Source organism: Nerophis ophidion, linkage group LG10, assembly GCF_033978795.1.
Source record: "Nerophis ophidion isolate RoL-2023_Sa linkage group LG10, RoL_Noph_v1.0, whole genome shotgun sequence".
Lineage (NCBI taxonomy): Eukaryota > Metazoa > Chordata > Actinopteri > Syngnathiformes > Syngnathidae > Nerophis > Nerophis ophidion.
In genome coordinates this window covers 68312079-68331415 of record NC_084620.1, presented here as the reverse complement: position 1 = coordinate 68331415, position 19337 = coordinate 68312079, and the positions used below count along the sequence as shown (strand labels likewise).

At 38.0% G+C, this 19337-nt stretch overlaps 1 protein-coding gene across 5 annotated transcripts in view; it reads right to left on the bottom strand.

The window, feature by feature from the left end:
• Positions 1 to 19337, bottom strand: part of strip2 (striatin interacting protein 2) — an 88042-nt gene that overhangs the window by 68304 nt on the left and 401 nt on the right. For 4 of the 5 annotated variants that reach the window (XM_061914544.1, XM_061914543.1, XM_061914541.1 and 1 more), the window contains exons 1-5: positions 19287 to 19337; positions 8936 to 9005; positions 4069 to 4143; positions 3450 to 3584; positions 3256 to 3376 (exon numbers count right to left, since the gene is read on the bottom strand). The exon at positions 19287 to 19337 is cut by the window's right edge. In XM_061914544.1, coding sequence (XP_061770528.1) covers positions 3256 to 3376; positions 3450 to 3584; positions 4069 to 4143; positions 8936 to 9005; positions 19287 to 19337 — 452 coding nt within the window. Of the gene's footprint in view, positions 1 to 3255; positions 3377 to 3449; positions 3585 to 4068; positions 4144 to 8935; positions 9006 to 10060; positions 10182 to 19286 lie in introns of those variants that run through there. The other variant, XM_061914545.1, reaches the window with a different exon arrangement.

Genomic DNA, 19337 nt, shown 5'->3' with positions numbered 1-19337 from the left:
TCAGTAATATAGAAATGATTATGCTTGTTAGACAAGACTGCTTATAGCTATTAGCTCTCTTGATATTATGTCATTTTTATATGTATAATGTGCTTTATTGAGCATTAACAGTGCAGCACAACACAGTGCACAGTTAAACAAAAGTGGTAACACTTTATGAGAAGTACATACTATTAAGTGTTATGATTGCATTTGAAAATACTGATTAAATCATTTATAAGGCATATTTCTGACATGAATGCTCATGAGGATGCAGTTTATAAACACTTCCATGCTTAATTTATGCTTAATAATGTGTACTTATTACTGTGTGTTACTACAAAAAAATATAATGTTCTTTTCTATTTATTTTTGTGAAACCACCCTTAACCTACCCATTCAATTAAAATACATAAATAAATAAATACAATTAAATAATAATTCTAATGAATGAAAGGGAAAACAGTTTAAATATATATATATATATATATATATATTAAAATTAATATTGGATATGGATAACAATAAAAATAAAATGAATGAATAAATATATCAAAGTCACAAAGAGGCAAATATAAGCATTTACGCACTTTTTTAGATGCTTTACACCAGGGGTATCTAAACTTTTTCCACTAAGCACCACGCACTGAAATGAAAGCAAGCGGGGCCATTCCCGTATTTTACATTTTCAAAACCACTACAACTTCCCCCGGGGCCCCAAAGGGACTCAGTTAAAAATACTTGGGTATTTCTGTCTGTATATTTTTTTTCTTTTTACGGAAGGTTTTTTGTAGAGAATAAATGATAAAAAAAAACTTAATTGAACGGTTTAAAAGAGGAGAAAACAGGAAAAAAAATTAAAATTACATTTAATTTTGACTCTTTAAAATTCAAAATTCAACCAAAAAAAAGGAGAGAGAAACTAGCTAATTCGAATCTTTAATTTTAGAATTTTGATGACATGTTTTAAATAGGTTAAAATCCAATCTGCATTTTGTTAGAATATATAACAAATTGGACCAAGCTATATTTCTAACAAAGACAAATCGTTATTTCTTCTAGATTTTCCATAACAAAAATTTTAAAAGAAATTCAAAAGACTTTGAAATAATCTTTAAATTTCTAGATTTGCCAAAAAATTTTATTAGAATTTTAATCATAATAAGTTTGAAGAAATATTTTACAAATATTCTTTGTCGAAAAAACAGAAGCTAAAATGAAGAATTAAATTAAAATGTATTAATTATTCTTTACAATAAAAAAAAAAAAAAAATACTTGAACATTGATTTAAATTGTCAGGAAAGAAGAAGAAGGAATTTAAAAGGTAGAAAGGTATATGTGTTTAAAAATCCTAAAATCATTTTTAAGGTTATTTATTTTTTCTCTAAAATTGTCTTTCTGAAAGTTATAAGAAGCTAAGTAAAAAAAATATATGAATTTATTTAAACAAGTAAAGACCAAGTCTTTAAAATATTTTCTTGCGTTTTCAAATTCTATTTCAGTTTTGTCTCTCTTAGAATTAAAAATGTCGAGCAAAGCGAGACCAGCTTGCTAGTAAATAAATACAATTGAAAAAATAGAGGCAGCTCACTGGTAAGTGCTGCTATTTGAGCTATTTTTAGAACAGGCCAGCGGGCGACTCATCTGGTCCTTACGGGCGACCTGGTGCCCGCGGGCACCGCGTTACTGACCCCTGCATTAGAGTCTCAAAATGGCGGCACCAAGGCGTCCTTATAAAAGGCCCAAGCCACTTTACAAACGTCATTACTATGAGACTGATGTATAACACATGTGTATACAACTTTTTCTCTGCGTAATAATTAGGGGTGTAACGGTACGTGTATTTGTATTGAACCGTTTCGGTACGGGGGTTTCGGTTCGGCACGCGGGCGTACCGAACGAGTTTGGAAGCAGAAGTCTTCACAAGCTGCTCTGCTTTCTGCCTCTGTCTGAGCAGTGAGCACCCAGCATTGTCCTGCCCACACAACCATCTGATTGGTTACATACAAAGCCAATCAGCAATGCGTATTCAGAGCGATGTAGTCCATGCTTTAGCGTCGAGCAGATATTCGTTTAGCGGGGTAGCAGCGGACTCTACCCAAATTATACTAAACACTTCCCAATCACAACTATTACAAACATCACTATGAGCCCGTTGACCTTCTAGAAACTTAAACTGCAGCTCAGCTAGCTCACAGTATAGGCTTGAGGTGAAGGCTAATTAGCTTTTGGCGTAACGTTAGCTCATTTTTCTGTGTGTGAGTGCGTGCGTGCGTGTGTTAGGGGCAGCAGCGCATGTGTGTGTGTGCGTGTGTGTTAGGGGCAGGAAAGCACTGTCTGTCTGTTATTTCATTGAACTCCATTGTGTTTAGGGATGAATAGTCGCTCATATTTCTATTGTACTATTTGTCAGCTATAGTTACATTAATCATTAGTAATGTAGCAGCCTAGTTTTGAATGGCAGGGTCCCTGCTATCACATGTTGATAAAAATACAATATTTACATAATAAAAGTCAACTACAGAAGTGGTCCCCAACCTTTTTGTATCCGTGGACCGGTCAACGCTTAATAATTTGTCCCGTGGCCTGGACAAATTATTATATTTTCATTTTTTTATTTTTTTCCTTTGTCATGAAAAAGGGAAGTTTTTGTCATGAAAAAGGGAGGTTTTTGTGGTTGATGCACTAATTGTAAGTATATATTGTGTTTTTTATGTTGATTTAATAAAAATAAAAAAAAATACTTTTTTTTTTTTTTTTAATAAAAATTAATAAAAAATTATTCTGCTGGGGACCACTGAACTACAGGCTTCCCAATTGCTGTAATAAATTAAGCATGATGAGTTGACATTGAACAGTTTCAATGGAAACTGTTTAATGTTGCACCGTTTATATGTAAAAGAAGTTTTTTTTTTCAACAACTTGAGGCAGTTTAATGTGGATTAACGTGGGTAGAATTATCATAGTGTTCCCAATGTTGAAAGGATAAAGCCATTGTTTACAAATTTGGTAAATAAATAACCAAAACATTTATATTTTGTTGTTTTCTTACTGTACCGAAAATGAACCGAACCGTGACCTCTAAACCGAGGTACGTACCGAACCGCAATTTTTGTGTACCGTTACACCCCTGGTAATAATCCATCCATCCATCTTCTACCGCTTATCTGGGCTTGGGTCGCGGGGCCAGCAGCCAAAGCGGTCCCGTCCATCGCTGCTTGCAGCTTTAATTATCTTTATACTCCTGATTGTGTTAAGTAGTGTTGGCGTCTCACTCTATCTCCATGCTGAGGAGCTCCAGCAGCGCGGTGAAGATGCCCATGTCGTACAGCAGGAAGACGTTGTGTCTGGACCAACGCAGCACATCCGCCTCCGCGTCGCACTCGTCAAACACTCCTGCGCACAAACACATTGTTCCAGATAAAGAGGAGCCTAAAGCATGTAGTGACGGAGGTTACGTGTCACACACCCTGAGCGAGGTAGAGGATGGCCCGCGCCACCTTCAGCCTCTTGTCCCTGTCGGTCACCTCCAGGTCATCCAGGAGTCTCATCACGTAGGCGCGCTGCTCTTCCGCGCTCAGGTCAATCCACCTGCGGCCTCGGTCTGAGTGGGGCGGACACCACAATAGGCACACCAGGTTGGTCTTTTCCTCTATTTCAGTCAAGCCATTTAGTAAACATGCTGGACTACTAGGCGCTCACAGCCACACACACCTAATAAGTCTACTTAATTGTTCAATATTGCAGTGCAACACATCATAGTGTCAATTTAAAGAAAGTATTAAATCATTTTAGTTGCATATTACGTACACATGCGAAGTCTGCAAGACAGAAATATTCAGTAACAAACGTGTCCGCATTATTAAACTTAGAGCATCATGAGCTTAACGTAATGAATTATTGTGTATATTGTCAACCTATAGACAGCATATGTCAAATTCCAGACGGTTAATAATAATTAGGTTAGTGCTTTTTATACCAACATTGATCTGAGTGATGTTGTAATGCTAAAATGTAAAAAGAGAGAGAAAAAAAAAAAAAAGGAGTACAGCATGGGGATAAAGACTGAACACAAAATAAACACACACCATGGCTTCTGAAGTCCTCCTCAAAGTAGTCTCGGTTCAAGGCAAACTCCGGCTCCTCTGTGTAGCTGTAAAGCTCTGCAGATAGATTTACATTTTATGTAATACACCACATCATTTAATGTGGTCCGCCACATCATTTGATGTAATACACCACATCATTTAATGTGGTCCGCCAATTCATTTTATGTAATACACCACATCATTTAATGTGGTCCGCCACATCCTTTTATGTAATACACCACATCATTTAATGTGGTCCGCCAATTCATTTTATGTAATACACCACATCATTTAATGTGGTCCGCCACATCCTTTTATGTAATACACCACATCATTTAATGTGGTCCGCCAATTCATTTTATGTAATACACCACATCATTTAATGTGGTCCGCCACATCCTTTTATGTAATACACCACATCATTTAATGTGGTCCGCCACATCCTTTTATGTAATACACCACATCATTTAATGTGGTCCGCCACATCCTTTTATGTAATACACCACATCATTTAATGTGGTCCGCCAATTCATTTTATGTAATACACCACATCATTTAATGTGGTCCGCCACATCCTTTTATGTAATACACCACATCATTTAATGTGGTCCGCCAATTCATTTTATGTAATACACCACATCATTTAATGTGGTCCGCCACATCCTTTTATGTAATACACCACATCATTTAATGTGGTCCGCCAATTCATTTTATGTAATACACCACATCATTTAATGTGGTCCGCCACATCCTTTTATGTAATACACCACATCATTTAATGTGGTCCGCCAATTCATTTTATGTAATACACCACATCATTTAATGTGGTCCGCCACATCCTTTTATGTAATACACCACATCATTTAATGTGGTCCGCCACATCCTTTTATGTAATACACCACATCATTTAATGTGGTCCGCCACATAATTCTATGTAATACACCACATCATTTAATGTGGTCCGCCACATAATTCTATGTAATACACTACATCATTTAATGTAGTCCGCCACATCATTAAATGTGGTCCGCCACATCATTTTATGTAATACACCACCTCATTTAACATGGTCCGCCACATAATTTTATGTAATAAACCACATCATTTAATGTGGTCTGCCACATCCTTTTATGTACCGTATTTTTCGGACTATAAGTCGCAGCTTTTTTCATAGTCTGGCCGGGGGTGCGACTTATACTCAGGAGCGATTTATGTGTGAAATTATTAACACGTTACCGTAAAATATCAAATAATAACCCATTGTTACGATAACAATCTACAAGATTAATATAGGTTGCCTCTCTCTCTTTCCTTTCATCTTTGGGTATTCCTTTTTTTTTAATTTCATTTATTTTATTTTTCTTAATTATCTTTCTAGCTATCATTATGTATGCGTATTGTTGCATTTGAACAACTGTATTGTTGATAATAGAGGTAAACTATTGGTTTCGTTCATGATCAATAGCGCTTTTTCTATTGATATTTGTATTGCTCCAGTTTTAGTGTAAAAATGCTCATTGTCTTTACTATATTATTATTTATTTCGCTAACTGTTTATTTGCTATCACTTTTACGATCATACTTGTACATATTGTATGTGCTGGTGTTGTTCTATTGTTGTTGTTATTGTTGTATTTGCTGTTGTTGTTTTTGTCTCTCTGTCTAATCCCCCTCTTATCCCCACAATTTCCCCCTCTGTCTTCTTTTTTTTTCTCCTTCTATCCCCTCCTGCTCCGGCCCGGCTATAACAAATGATAATATAAATACATTTAATAAAGTCAAATTCAAATAAGGCAACAAGAGAAGTATCCTGCACTTCTCTTTTGAAAGTAAATCTGATCAGCCGATACGGGCATCTACATCAACTATATGATTTGCCTGAGAAGCTGGACAGGACAGAAAATAAAAAAAATATATATATCAAATAATATTATTTATCTCATTCACATAAGAGACTAGACGTATAAGATTTTATGGGATTTATCAATTAGGAGTGACAGATTGTTTGGTAAAGGTACAGCATGTTCTATATGTTATAGTTATTTGAATGACTCTTACCATAATATGTTAGGTTAACATAGCAGTTGGTTATTTATGCCTCATATAACCTACACTTATTCAGCCTGTTGTTCACTATTCTTTATTTATTTTAAATTGCCTTTCAAATGTCTATTCTTGGTGTTGGGTTTTATCAAATGAATTTCCCCCAAAAAAGCTACTTATACTCCAGTGCGACTTATATATGTTTTGTTCCCTTCTTTATCATGCATTTTCGGCAGTTGCGACTTATACTCCGAAAAATACCATCATACATCACATCATTTAACGTGGTCCGCCACATAATTTTATGTAATACACCACATCATTTAATGTGGTCAGCCACATAATTTTATGTAATAGACCACATCATTTAACGTGGTCCGCCACATCATTTTATGTAATACACCACATCATTTAACGTGGTCCGCCACATCATTTTATGTGGTCCACCACATCATTTAACGTGGTCCGCCACATAATTTTATGTGGTCCACCACATCATTTTATGTAATACACCACATCATTTAACGTGGTCCGCCACATAATTTTATGTGGTCCACCACATCATTTTATGTAATACACCACATCATTTAACGTGGTCCGCCACATCATTTTATGTAATACACCACATCATTTAACGTGGTCCGCCACATCATTTTATGTAATACACCACATCATTTAACGTGGTCCGCCACATCATTTTATGTAATACACCACATCATTTAACGTGGTCCGCCACATCATTTTATGTGGTCCACCACATCATTTAACGTGGTCCGCCACATAATTTTATGTGGTCCACCACATCATTTTATGTAATACACCACATCATTTAACGTGGTCCGCCACATAATTTTATGTGGTCCACCACATCATTTTATGTAATACACCACATCATTTAACGTGGTCCTCCACATCATTTTATGTAATACACCACATCATTTAACGTGGTCCGCCACATCATTTTATGTAATACACCACATCATTTAACGTGGTCCGCCACATCATTTTATGTAATACACCACTTCATTTAACGTGGTCCACCACATCATTTTATGTAATACACCACATCATTTAATGTGGTCCGCCACATCCTTTTATGTAATACACCACATCATTTAATGTGGTCCGCCAATTCATTTTATGTAATACACCACATCATTTAATGTGGTCCGCCACATCCTTTTATGTAATACACCACATCATTTAACGTGGTCCACCACATCATTTTATGTAATACACCACATCATTTAACGTGGTCCGCCACATAATTTTATGTAATACACCACCTCATTTAACGTGGTCCGCCACATCATTTTATGTAATACACCACTTCATTTAACGTGGTCCACCACATCATTTTATGTAATACACCACATCATTTAACGTGGTCCGCCACATTATTTTATGTAATACACCACATAATTTTATGTAATACACCACATTATTTGATGTAATACGCCACATCATTTAATGTGGTCCGCCACATCCTTTTATGTAATACACCACATCATTTAACATGGTCCGCCACATCATTTTATGTAATACACCACATCATTTAATGTGGTCCGCCACATCCTTTTATGTAATACACCACATCATTTACTGTGGTCCGCCACGTCCTTTTATGTAATACACCACATCATTTAACATGGTCCGCCACATCATTTTATGTAGTACACCACATTGTTTAATGTGGTCTGCCACATCATTTAACGTTGTCTGCCACATCATTTTATATAATACACCACATCATTTTATGTAATGCACCACATCATTTAACGTGGTCCGCCACATCATTTTATGTAGTACACCACATCATGTAACGTGGTCCGCCACATCATTTTATGTGGTCCGCCACATTATTTGATGTAATACGCCACCGTATTTAATGTGGTTCGCCAAATCATTTAATGTGGTCCACCACATCCTTTTATGTAATACACCACATCATTTAACGTGGTCCGCCACATCATTTTATGTAGTACACCACATTGTTTAATGTGGTCTGCCACATCATTTTATATAATACACCACATCATTTAACGTGGTCCGCCACATCATTTTATGTAGTACACCACATCGTTTGAGTCCTTTGAGACATTTGTGATTTGGGGCTATATAAATAAACATTGATTGATTGATTGATCGTTTAATGTGGTCCGCCACATCATTTAACGTTGTCTGCCACATCATTTTATATAATACACCACATCATTTAATGTGGTCCGCCACATCATTAAATGGGGTCCGCCACATTATTTGATGTAAGACGCCACATCATTTAATGTGGTCCGCCACATCCTTTTATGTATTACATCACATCATTTTATGTGGTTCACCACATTATTTTACGTAATATTGTATGTGGTCCGCCACATCATTTTATGTAATACACCACATCATTTAACGTGGTCCGCCACATCAATTTATGTAATACACCACATTATTCAACGTGGCACGCCACATAATTTTATAAAGTCTGCGTCCGCCATATCATTAAATGTGGTCCGCCAAGTAATTTTATGGTTGTTTTTTTTTGTAATGATCAGTTGCCTATGCAAATTGTGTAATGAGACTATTGTACATTTATATTCATACATTATTCACTGTTCAAAGCGGCCCTCCATAAAAACGAGTTTGACACTCCTACAGGACAGAATAAACTTAATTTTCCCAGAATGGGGAAATTCCATCTTTGCGGTGCAGATTTTACACAAAGTAACAAAAGTCAAATGCAATAAAAAAACTAAAAAGTAGTTATCAATAATGAACTAAAGATATTGCCCACTAAACAATTGCTGGATTCTTCTCGTGAAATGTGTACCTGAGAGTTCGGCCGTTAGCGTGTCCGTGTCTCCGTATTCAAACTCCAGGTTGGGCGACTCCATGGAGCTCTGCAAGGAACAGGAAGAAAGAACGGAAGCATAAAGCTCACTTTTGGATGACGTATTGTCAACACTCATAATCAGCAGGCAACACAGGACTGACATACAATGGTCTGTATGCAAACATAAATATGCAAATATGTGGACGTGCTAACTGAAGTCATAAAAAAGTGACTCAGAGTGAAGGATAGTTGCTTTACTTTTTGGGTGGGACTGTTCTCTCAGGGATTATGCGAGATTAATTACAGCTTCTTGTTAATTAGCAGTTGTCAACCCGAGATTGTGTTTAACGCAATGAAAAACATTAATTAATAATGCTGCTTAAATAATAATGTCGGCAGCACGGTGGGGGAAGGGTTAGTGTGTCTGCCTCACAATACGAAGGTGCTGAGTTCAATCTGTCTGTGCGGAGTTTGCATGTTCTCCCCGTGACTGCGTGGGTTCCTTCCGGGTACTCCGGCTTCTTCCTAAATCCAAAAACTTGCACCTGGGGATAGGTTGAGTGGCAACTAGTGTGTGAATGTGAGTGTGAATACTGTCTGTTTATCTGTGTTGGCCCTGTAATGAGGTGACAACTTGTCCAGGGTGTACACTGCCTTCCGCCCAAAACGCAGCTGAGATAGGGTCCAGCGACCCCCGTCACCTCGAGAGGGACAAGCAGTAGAAAATGGATGGATTTTTAGCCACATTTTAATGTTATTTGTGACATTAGGCAACAATACTAGTACTGAGGTACTATTTGTCTTGTACTAGTGGTATCGGCAACCCAAAATGTTGAAAGAGCCATATCGGACCAAAACTACAAAAACAAATCCGTCTGGCGCCGCAAAAAAATTAAAAGCCATATTACATACAGATAGTGTGTCATGAGATATAAATTGAATCATGAGGACTTAAAGGAAACCAAATGAGCTGAAATATAGCTACAAATGAGGCATAATGATGCAATATGTACATACAGTTAGCCTAAATAGCATGTTAGCATCGATTAGCTTGCAGTCATGCAGTGACCAAATATGTCCGATTAGCACTTCACTTAAGTCAATAACATCAACAAAACTCACCTTTGTGCGTTCCTGCACAACGTTAAAAGTTTGGTGGACAAACTGAGACAGAAAAAGTGGCATAAAACACGTCCTAGAAAGTCAGAGAAAGTTATACATGTAAACAAACTAGGATGAGTTCAAGGACCGTCAAAATTAGTAGGACAAAACAGCGCTCGCCAAATACTCCAATCAGTGAAGCATGTTTAATATAAACAGTGTGCTTTATAACAATTAGGGAGGTGTGTGTCATGTTTGTCCTCCTACATAAACCATATTAAAACAAAAAATTATTTTTTTCCCCCTCATCTTTTTCCATTTTTATATATTTTTGAAAAAGCTCCAGAGAGCCACTAGGGCGGCGCCAAAGCCGGAGCCACGGGTTGCTGACCCCGGTTTAACTCGTCAATAAAACAGGTAAAATTAACATAATTATTAAAAAAAAGTTCAGTTCCTAATGGAAAATGGTATTAATTCTCGTGTACATGACAATTAAAGTAGCTAAAAATATGATATGAACAATTAAAATAAAATAATGAATACAAATAGAATAATAAAAACTGCTGAGTAGTTGTATTTTTAGCAGTAAAAATAGCTACACTTAACTAAACATATAAAAAATGACAAAATAAAATAGTCAATAAATGTAGCTGCACTATAAAAAGACAAAGTAAATACTGAATAATTAATACATTTTAAATAATAAAAAGTGATGATTAGTTCTATTTTTGTCAATAAAAATGGCAAATCATAACTAAAACCCATAGAAAATTTTAGTAATGAGTTCAACTGAGTTAAAGAAAAATACTGAATAGTGCACCAGTAGTTTAAAAAACAATACCAATTAGAATTTAGATCACTAAAATGCTGATTAAATACTTATTAAACATTATCAAACAAGTTTAAAATGTGTGTTATATTGATTGGCAACACTAAATTAGCCCTAGTGTGTGAATGTGAGTGTGAATGCTGTCTGTCTATCTCATGGGTGTCAAACTCTGGCCCGTGGGCCAAATCTGGCCCGCCGTGTAATTTAATTTGGCCCTTGAGGCAATATCAATTTAGCATTAGAGCTGGCCCGCCGGTGTTATACAGCGTCGATGCTGCTGTAACACCGCATTCACCGCTAATATTCATACTTGCCAACCCTCCTAATTTTCCCGGTGGACTCCCGAAGTTCAGTGCCACTCCCGAAAAGCTCCTGGGGCAACCATTCTCCCGAATTTCTACCTGGACAACTATATTGGGGGCGTGCATTTAAGGCACTGCCTTTAGCGTTCTCTACAACCTGTCGTCACGTCCGCTTTTCCTCCATACTAACAGCGTGTCACATAATATTTGTGTCTTTTATACACACCACACACAAGTGAATGCAAGGCATACTTGGTCAACAGCCATACAGGTCACACTGAGGGTGGCCGTATAAACAACTTTAGCACTGTTACAAATATGCGCCACACAGTGAACCCACACCAAACAAGAATGACAAACACATTTCGGGTGAACATCCGCACCGTAACACAACAGAACAAATACCCAGAGCCCCTTGCAGCACTAACTCTTCCGAGAAACTTCCAGCAAACTGACCAATAATTAAGGTTTTATTCATGCATTTTCTCTTGCTACTTCAAGGCTTGAATGTTGAGTTCATTCATTATTATTTTATTTTCAAATTTATTATTAGCCTGTGGAAAGAATTTGATATTTACCTCAGAAGATTGCAAATAGAAAAAAAGGCATACAATTTTTATTTAAATTTCAAATTATTATTATTATTATTTGAAACTGGATTTTGCATGTCACTAAAGTTATATAAGCCTTGCTTGTTCAATATTTAATGCAAAACTTGTTTGGGTCCCTATTAAAAGGTTAATTTGTTCAACCTTGGCCCGCGGCTTTGTTCCGTTTAAAATTTTGGCCCACTCTGAATTTGAGTTTGACACCCCTGGTCTATCTGTTGGCCCTGCGATGAGGTGGCGACTTGTCCAGGGTTTATACCGCCTTACGCCAGAATGCAGCTGAGATAGGCTCCAGCACCCCCCGCCACCCCGAAGGGGATAAACGGTAGAAAATGGATTGATGGATGAGTCAATATAATTGCTGAGGTATAATTAAAAATAGAAAACATAGTCGTAAAATAATTAACATTCACATAAAATGCCGATTAGTTGTATCAAGTAAAATAAGTTAAATATCATCAAGACTATGAAAAATTTGACATAAATTGTATTCATCAAATTATTATAATGAGTAATAATAACATTTTAAAATTAGATAACTCAAAAAATACTGACTATAATTTCTATATTATTAAAAAAAACATTTCAAAATCTGGATTACAAATCAGTTAGTTAATATAAAAATATATGGTTTCCTGTGGACGGGACTCTCACTGCTGTGTTGGAGCCACTATGGATTGAACTTTCACAGTATCATGTTAGACCCGCTCGACATCCATTGCTTTCGGTCCCCTAGAGGGGGGGGGTTGCCCACATCTGAGGTCCTCTCCAAGGTTTCTCATAGTCAGCATTGTCGCTGGCGTCCCACTGAATGTGAATTCTCCCTGCCCACTGGGTGTGAGTTTTCCTTGCCCTTTTGTGGGTTCTTCCGAGGATGTTGTAGTCGTAATGATTTGTACAGTCCTTTGAGACATTTGTGATTTGGGGCTATATAAATAAACATTGATTGATTGATTGATTGAAAGATTTACCCAAGCATACTGTGGAGAGGCGGAGCCGAATGCGGGGCAGGACACGCCTTGGCCCTGCTCAAGATGGCGGCCAGGAGGCGGAGAATGCAGCGGAGCGAAGAGGCGGGGCGTGCCGGGAGCGACGCTGCAGCAATCGAGATCAGGTGCGTGGCTCACACACCGGCTCACAATTTGCCTATCTCCTCACAGTGTTTAAAAGGGGAGAAGGAGGAAAGATAAAGGAAAAGAAGTGGAGTGTCCGGAGCACAGCAGAAGCAGACGAACAAGACCGATCCGAGAATGACCCCCATCTTGGGCGCCATTTGTGAACGACTCCAGCCGTCGTCGTCTTGTGGGTTGCATGGACCATTCAGGAAGGACATCGTGTCGACCAGGTTTGACTCTTATTTTTTCAAATAGGAAAGTGTCATTGTCGATCGGGTCGCTTTTCAGCTCCTCCTCCGCTGCTCGTCTCGGTCCACTTTTCATCTGCTGGTGTCATCGTCTTCCTCTGGGGCTCATTCTCGAATCGGTCTTGTTGGTCTGCTTCTGCTGTGCTCCGGACACTCCAGCTCTTTTCTTTTATCTTTCCTCCTTCTCCCCTTTTAAACACTGTGAGGAGATAGGCAAATTGTGAGCTGGTGTGTGAGCCACGCACCTGATCTCGATTGCTGCAGCGTCACTCTGCTGCATTCTGGCCACCATCTTGAGCAGGGCCAAAGCGTGTCCTGCACCGCCGTCGGCCCCGCCTCTCCACACATACATTTATAAAATAATGACGATCATTATAATCTATGCACATCAAAAGACTGTTGGATACTATAACATCAGCTATCAACACCATATTTTAGCAGACATTTTCATGATTGCAATTATATTGTCAGAATTCCTGTGTTGGTGGTTTTCCTGCTGCTATTCGCCCACTCAGGTTAAGCAAATGTGCAGAACCCACAACAAAGTGGTGTTTTTTCTGTGCACGCTCCAAATATGTTGAGACGATCCGAGCTGTGAGAAGACCTACTGAAAGCCACAACTAGCGACCACGCAGTCTGATAGTTTATATATGAATGATGAAATATTAACATTGCAACACATGCCAATACGGCTTTTTTTAGTTTACTAAATTACAATTTTAAATTTCCCGCGAAGTGTCGGTTGAAAACGTCGCGGAATGATGTTGACGCGTGCTTGTGACGTTATTGGTTGGAGCGGACATTTTATTCCAGCACCACTCACGGCTAAAAGTCGTCTGGTTTAATCGCATAATTACACAGTATTCTGGACATCTGTGTTGCTGAATCTTTTGCAATTTGTTCAATTAATAATGGAGACGTCAAAGAAGAATGCTGTTGGTGGAAAGCGGTGGATTGCAGCTGCCTTTAGCAACCAAAACACAGTCGGTGTTTCTTTGTTTGTTGTGAAGCTTTAATATGGAACAGAGCAGTCAAGCGAACATTTTTCTCTACCACATGTCAACCGCCAGGTTTTGGTGAGAAAATTGTGGTAATAAGTTGGCTCTTACCGGAGACATGAGCGGAGCTTGTGTTGTTCTTCCTGCAGCAGCTATCAAAGAGGCAGCTGCCACTTTCTTGGCTCCTCCATGGCTTCCATCAGAGACACTGGCGGTCACCACACCCCTCCGACTTTCAGGTATGACTTTATAATCTCACTATAACACTAGTAACACAATAAGAAGATAAGGGATTTTCCAGAATTATCCTAGTAAATGTGTTTAATAACATCTGAATCGCTCCCACCGTATAGTCTTTTTTTCTTTTCTAGTCCTTCACCCTCACTTTCCATATCCACAAATCTTTCATCCTCGCTCAAATTAATGGGGAAATCTGAATCGCTCCCACTGCTGTTGCCTTTTTTTTTCTTCTAGTGCTTCACTCTAACTTTCCTCATCCACAAATCTTTCATCCCAGCTCAAATTAATGAGGAATCGTCACTTTCTCGGTCCGAATCGCTCTCGCTGCTGGTGGCCATGATTGTAAACAATGTTCAGATGTGAGGAGCTCCACAACCCGTGACATCACGCGCACATGGTCTGCTACTTCCGGTACAGGCAAAGCTTTTTTATTAGCGACCAAAAGTTGCGTTCTTTATCGTCGATGTTCTCTACTAAATCCTTTCAGCAAAAATATGGCGATATCGCGAAATGATCAAGTACGAGACATAGAATGGACCTGCTATCCCCGTTTGAATAAGAAAATCTAATTTCAGTAGGCCTTTAAATTGGACGTAGTATTAAAATATGGACATAAAATCACGATTTAACATCCATCCATCCATTTTCTACCGCTTATTCCCTTTCGGGGTTGCGGGGGGCACTGGCGCCTATCTCAGCTACAATCGGGCGGAAGGCGTGGTACACCCTGGACAAGTCGCCACCTCATCGCAGGGCCAACACAGATAGACAGACAACATTCACACACTAGGGCCAATTTAGTGTTGCCAATCAACCTATCCCCAGGTGCATGTCTTTGGAAGTGGGAGGAAGCTGGAGTACCCGGAGGGAACCCACGCATTCACGGGGAGAACATGCAAACTCCACACAGAAAGATCCTCAGCCTGGAATTGAACCCAGGACTGCAGGACCTTCGTATTGTGAGGCAGACGCACTAACCCCTCTGCCACCAAAACACACAGATGGAATAGTTTTTCAAGATATATTTCCTGAAACATGCAGTCAAAAGCAATGCACCCCTGCACTCAAGCCCCAGTAGACAGATTGCTCAACGGCAACATGGCAGCAGAATGGCACATAAATGAACGAGCGTGTCATTGAAGGCAGCTGAAGCCAGACAGTATCAGCATCAACACATGGCTTTGGTGTTACACACACACACACACACACACACACACACACACACACACACACACACACACACATTATTACATACACACACACACCACCCTCCTTGAACCACATCTCCACAAGGCCGCCAGATGAATGTGCTTCAATTCACTCAAATGTGGCGAGCGAAGGGGGAATGATGTCTTGCCCTCCTGGCCCATGACTTACATTTTTCATGAAGGTTTGAACAACAATGGTTGCAGAAAGTTCTAACATTTTGCCCATATATGTAGCTAAATGAGTCATCAGGACTCAACACTTTTTAGACAGTCTCAAATCATATGTAAAGATAGAATGTCTGATATTCAGTAAGACATATTAAATGTACAAGTGTAGCTATAATGGAACATCACTGTCTTGTATCGCTTTCATGAGTGATAAAAACAATAATATTAAATGTAAAAAAAAATGAAATGGCCAATGAAATACAAAAACAATCAACGAACTAAAATAAAATCTAGAAAATATTTTTAAATGACTGAATTAGTTGAAACAAATAGACGAAATGAAGAAAAATGTAGATAAATTAAAATACCAATGATTGTCACACACACACACACACACACACACATTAAATGATGTGAGGGGAGCAGTGAGCAGCAGCAGTGGCCGGGGAATAATTTTGGGTGATTTAAGCCCCAATTCCAACCCTTGATGCTGAGTGCCAAGCAGGGAGGTAATGGGTCCCATTTTTTATAGTCTTTGGTATGACTCGGCCGGGGTTTGAACTCACGACCTACTGATCTTAGGGCGGACCATCTAGCCACAAAGCTAGAATCTATAGTCCGTGAAAATAAATCAAATAAACATTGAAATAAAGAAATAAAAACAATACTGCTAATTAAAAGATTGAGTGTAAATTTTGTAAAAAAAAAAAAAAGTTTTTAAAATATATATAAAATATTAAAAAAACTGTAGTTTTCTGCTATTCAATACTGTGCAAAATAAATTAATAAATGTTTACATCATTAAAAACAGTAATTAGTTGTATGCCTGTTAAAAATACATTAAAACAATTAAAAAAAAAAAATCCTCTTTTACAACTATAGATTCCACCTGATGAATACATACTATTTAATACAAAAATAATTAAAACAATCCAATTCATGTAAATAAAAATATGTTGTATGAGTTTCATGCCTGTAAGGATACACAAAAGCACACATTTAGAAGCTACTTAGATAGCAGGTAAAATTTTAAAATCTTACTGATACTGATAAATAAATAAAAAATCGGAATGAACTCAAATTAAATCTACAAAATTTCAAATGACTGAATTAGTAAACAATTTCAATGAAGTAAGAAGAAAAACATCAAGACAGAACAAATAAGTAATATTAGTTTATTTGTAAAAAAATATTTTAATAAAAAAATACAAACTAAATGATTATACAAAGAGCATTAAAATATTTAAGTTGTTTTCTATTGTTTGAAACAATATAAATACAATAATCCAAGTTGAATCAATAACGTATTTGTGACGCTTAGCTGGCATTGTGGTGATGCGGGTGCTTTCTCTCATTGATGCAGTTGGATCGGACACAGGTGAAGGTAAGAAATGAAGACGTATTTACACTACAAAACAAACTAAGAACATAAACACTTGCACAAGGCACTAAAGACAAAACAAACATAACTAGCATGAGAGCTAGAAGAAACTAAAGGTGCTAGCATATAAGCTAGGGAATAAACAACGGAATAGCGTGGAAGCTAACAAGTACAAAAAGTCTTTTACCACAATCGGGAATCAGCGACGTCAACTGTTGCATCGAACAGAAACTAGAATGCGTGGATGAGCAAACGGAAAAGGCAGGCTTAAATAAGGATGATAATCACGAGGCAGGGGCGCGTAAAAAAAAAAGCTGCAGGTGACACTAATGTGTGGCTATGGCAACAAAAAACAAAAAGGAAGTGCCACCAGGAACTAAGGAAGACAAAAACCAAACAGGATGTAATACAAAAACAGAACAAAACCAGATCTGAGCAGCGGATCATGACAATATTACTCTTATTATGCCTGTTAAGTACACTGTACAAATTTTAAAAATACTAAATACTGTAATTTCACAAAAAAATATCAAAATAACCCAATTTACGTCATTAAAATATTCAATATTATTTTACTGTCAAGGAATACATAACAGCACAGACTTAAAACAATACTAGTACTGTACTGCAACTATAGAGACTAAAATGCAGGTTAGTTTCATTGTAGTTTATATAAAAATGTAAAATAATAAATACAATTTATATAACTTAAAAATACTCAATATTAGTTGTATAAAAGTCAACAACTGAAAATAGAGTGCATTTACCCGGATTACAATGAGAAGATTTAGCTTTGAGTAATAAGTTTTATTCATAAATGGGAAAATAGTGTTTAGTCTATCACAGGGATAGGGAACTTATGACTCTAGAGCCAGATGTGGCTCTTTTGAGGACTACATATGGCTCTGATAATCATATTTATATAGCGCTTTTCTCTAGTGACTCAAAGCGCTTTACAAAGTGACACCCAATATCTAAGTTATATTTAAAGCAGTGTGGGTGGCACTGGGGGCAGGTGTGTAAAGTGTCTTGCCCAAGGACACAACGGCAGTAACTAGGATGGCGGAAGCGGGAATCGAACCTGGAACCCTCAGGTTGCTAGCACGGGCACTCTCCTAACCGAGCTAAGCCGAGTAACCGTGTAATACTCTTCCATATCAGTAGGTGGCAGTCGGTAGCTAATTGCTTTGTAGATGTGGGAAACAGCGGCAGGCAGTGTGCAGGTAAAAAGGTGTCTAATGCTTAAACCAGGGGTAGGGAACCTATGGCTCTCAGATCAATCTTAGCTGACATTGCTTAACACGATGAGTAATTAATAATTCCGCTGGTAATCACAGTTTCAAAAATAACGTTCAAATTATAAAAAATTCTCATGCATTTTAATCCAACCATCCGTTTTCTACCGCACCTGTTCAAGATGTCGCATTAATGGTAAGAAGTATTATATTTATTATTGGTTAACTTTTAGAATAACAATGTTAAAAAGAATAAAATAGGCGCCAGCGCCCCCCGCGACCCCAAAAGGGAATAAGCGGTAGAAAATGGATGGATGGATACTTATTATACTCTACAACTGTTGGTCATACTTAAAAATGCACAAATTTAGTTGTATTCAGTGTTAAAAAATGTTATATGGCTCCTACAGAAATACATTTTGAAACATTTGGCTTTCATGGCTCTCTCAGCCAAAAAGGTTCCCGACCCCTGGTCTATCACGTGACCTCCTGGAATGCTAAAACTGAGGAATAATGTCCCCAACAGAGGGTATTAAGTATTAAACATGAAATATGAGTAGAAACTTATCATGAATTGTATAATGTTGAGTGCAGCCTTTATAGAGGTAATAACCATAATTAGTGAATGAAGCCCCACACAGCGGACATTAATGCATAAAGTGAGAAAATAAATATTGGATGAAAGCCAGCTGTGCTCCCGCAGAAAAATCAGCCACATTTCACCACCACTGAAGGATTACGAGCGGGTTATTTTTAGGAGGCGGTGGCCAAAATAACATCTCCCTCCGTGTGCGTGCATGCTTTCGAGACAAGACCCTCGTTGGAATGGAAAGCTGCTTTCCAAAGCTTCCCAGCAACAACCACACACACACACGTTCGTAGTTTCCGACGGACTTAAACGTCTCTCCCATTTACCTCCGACTCCTTCTGCTGGTCCTTGAACACATCTTTCCCTTTCGACCTCAG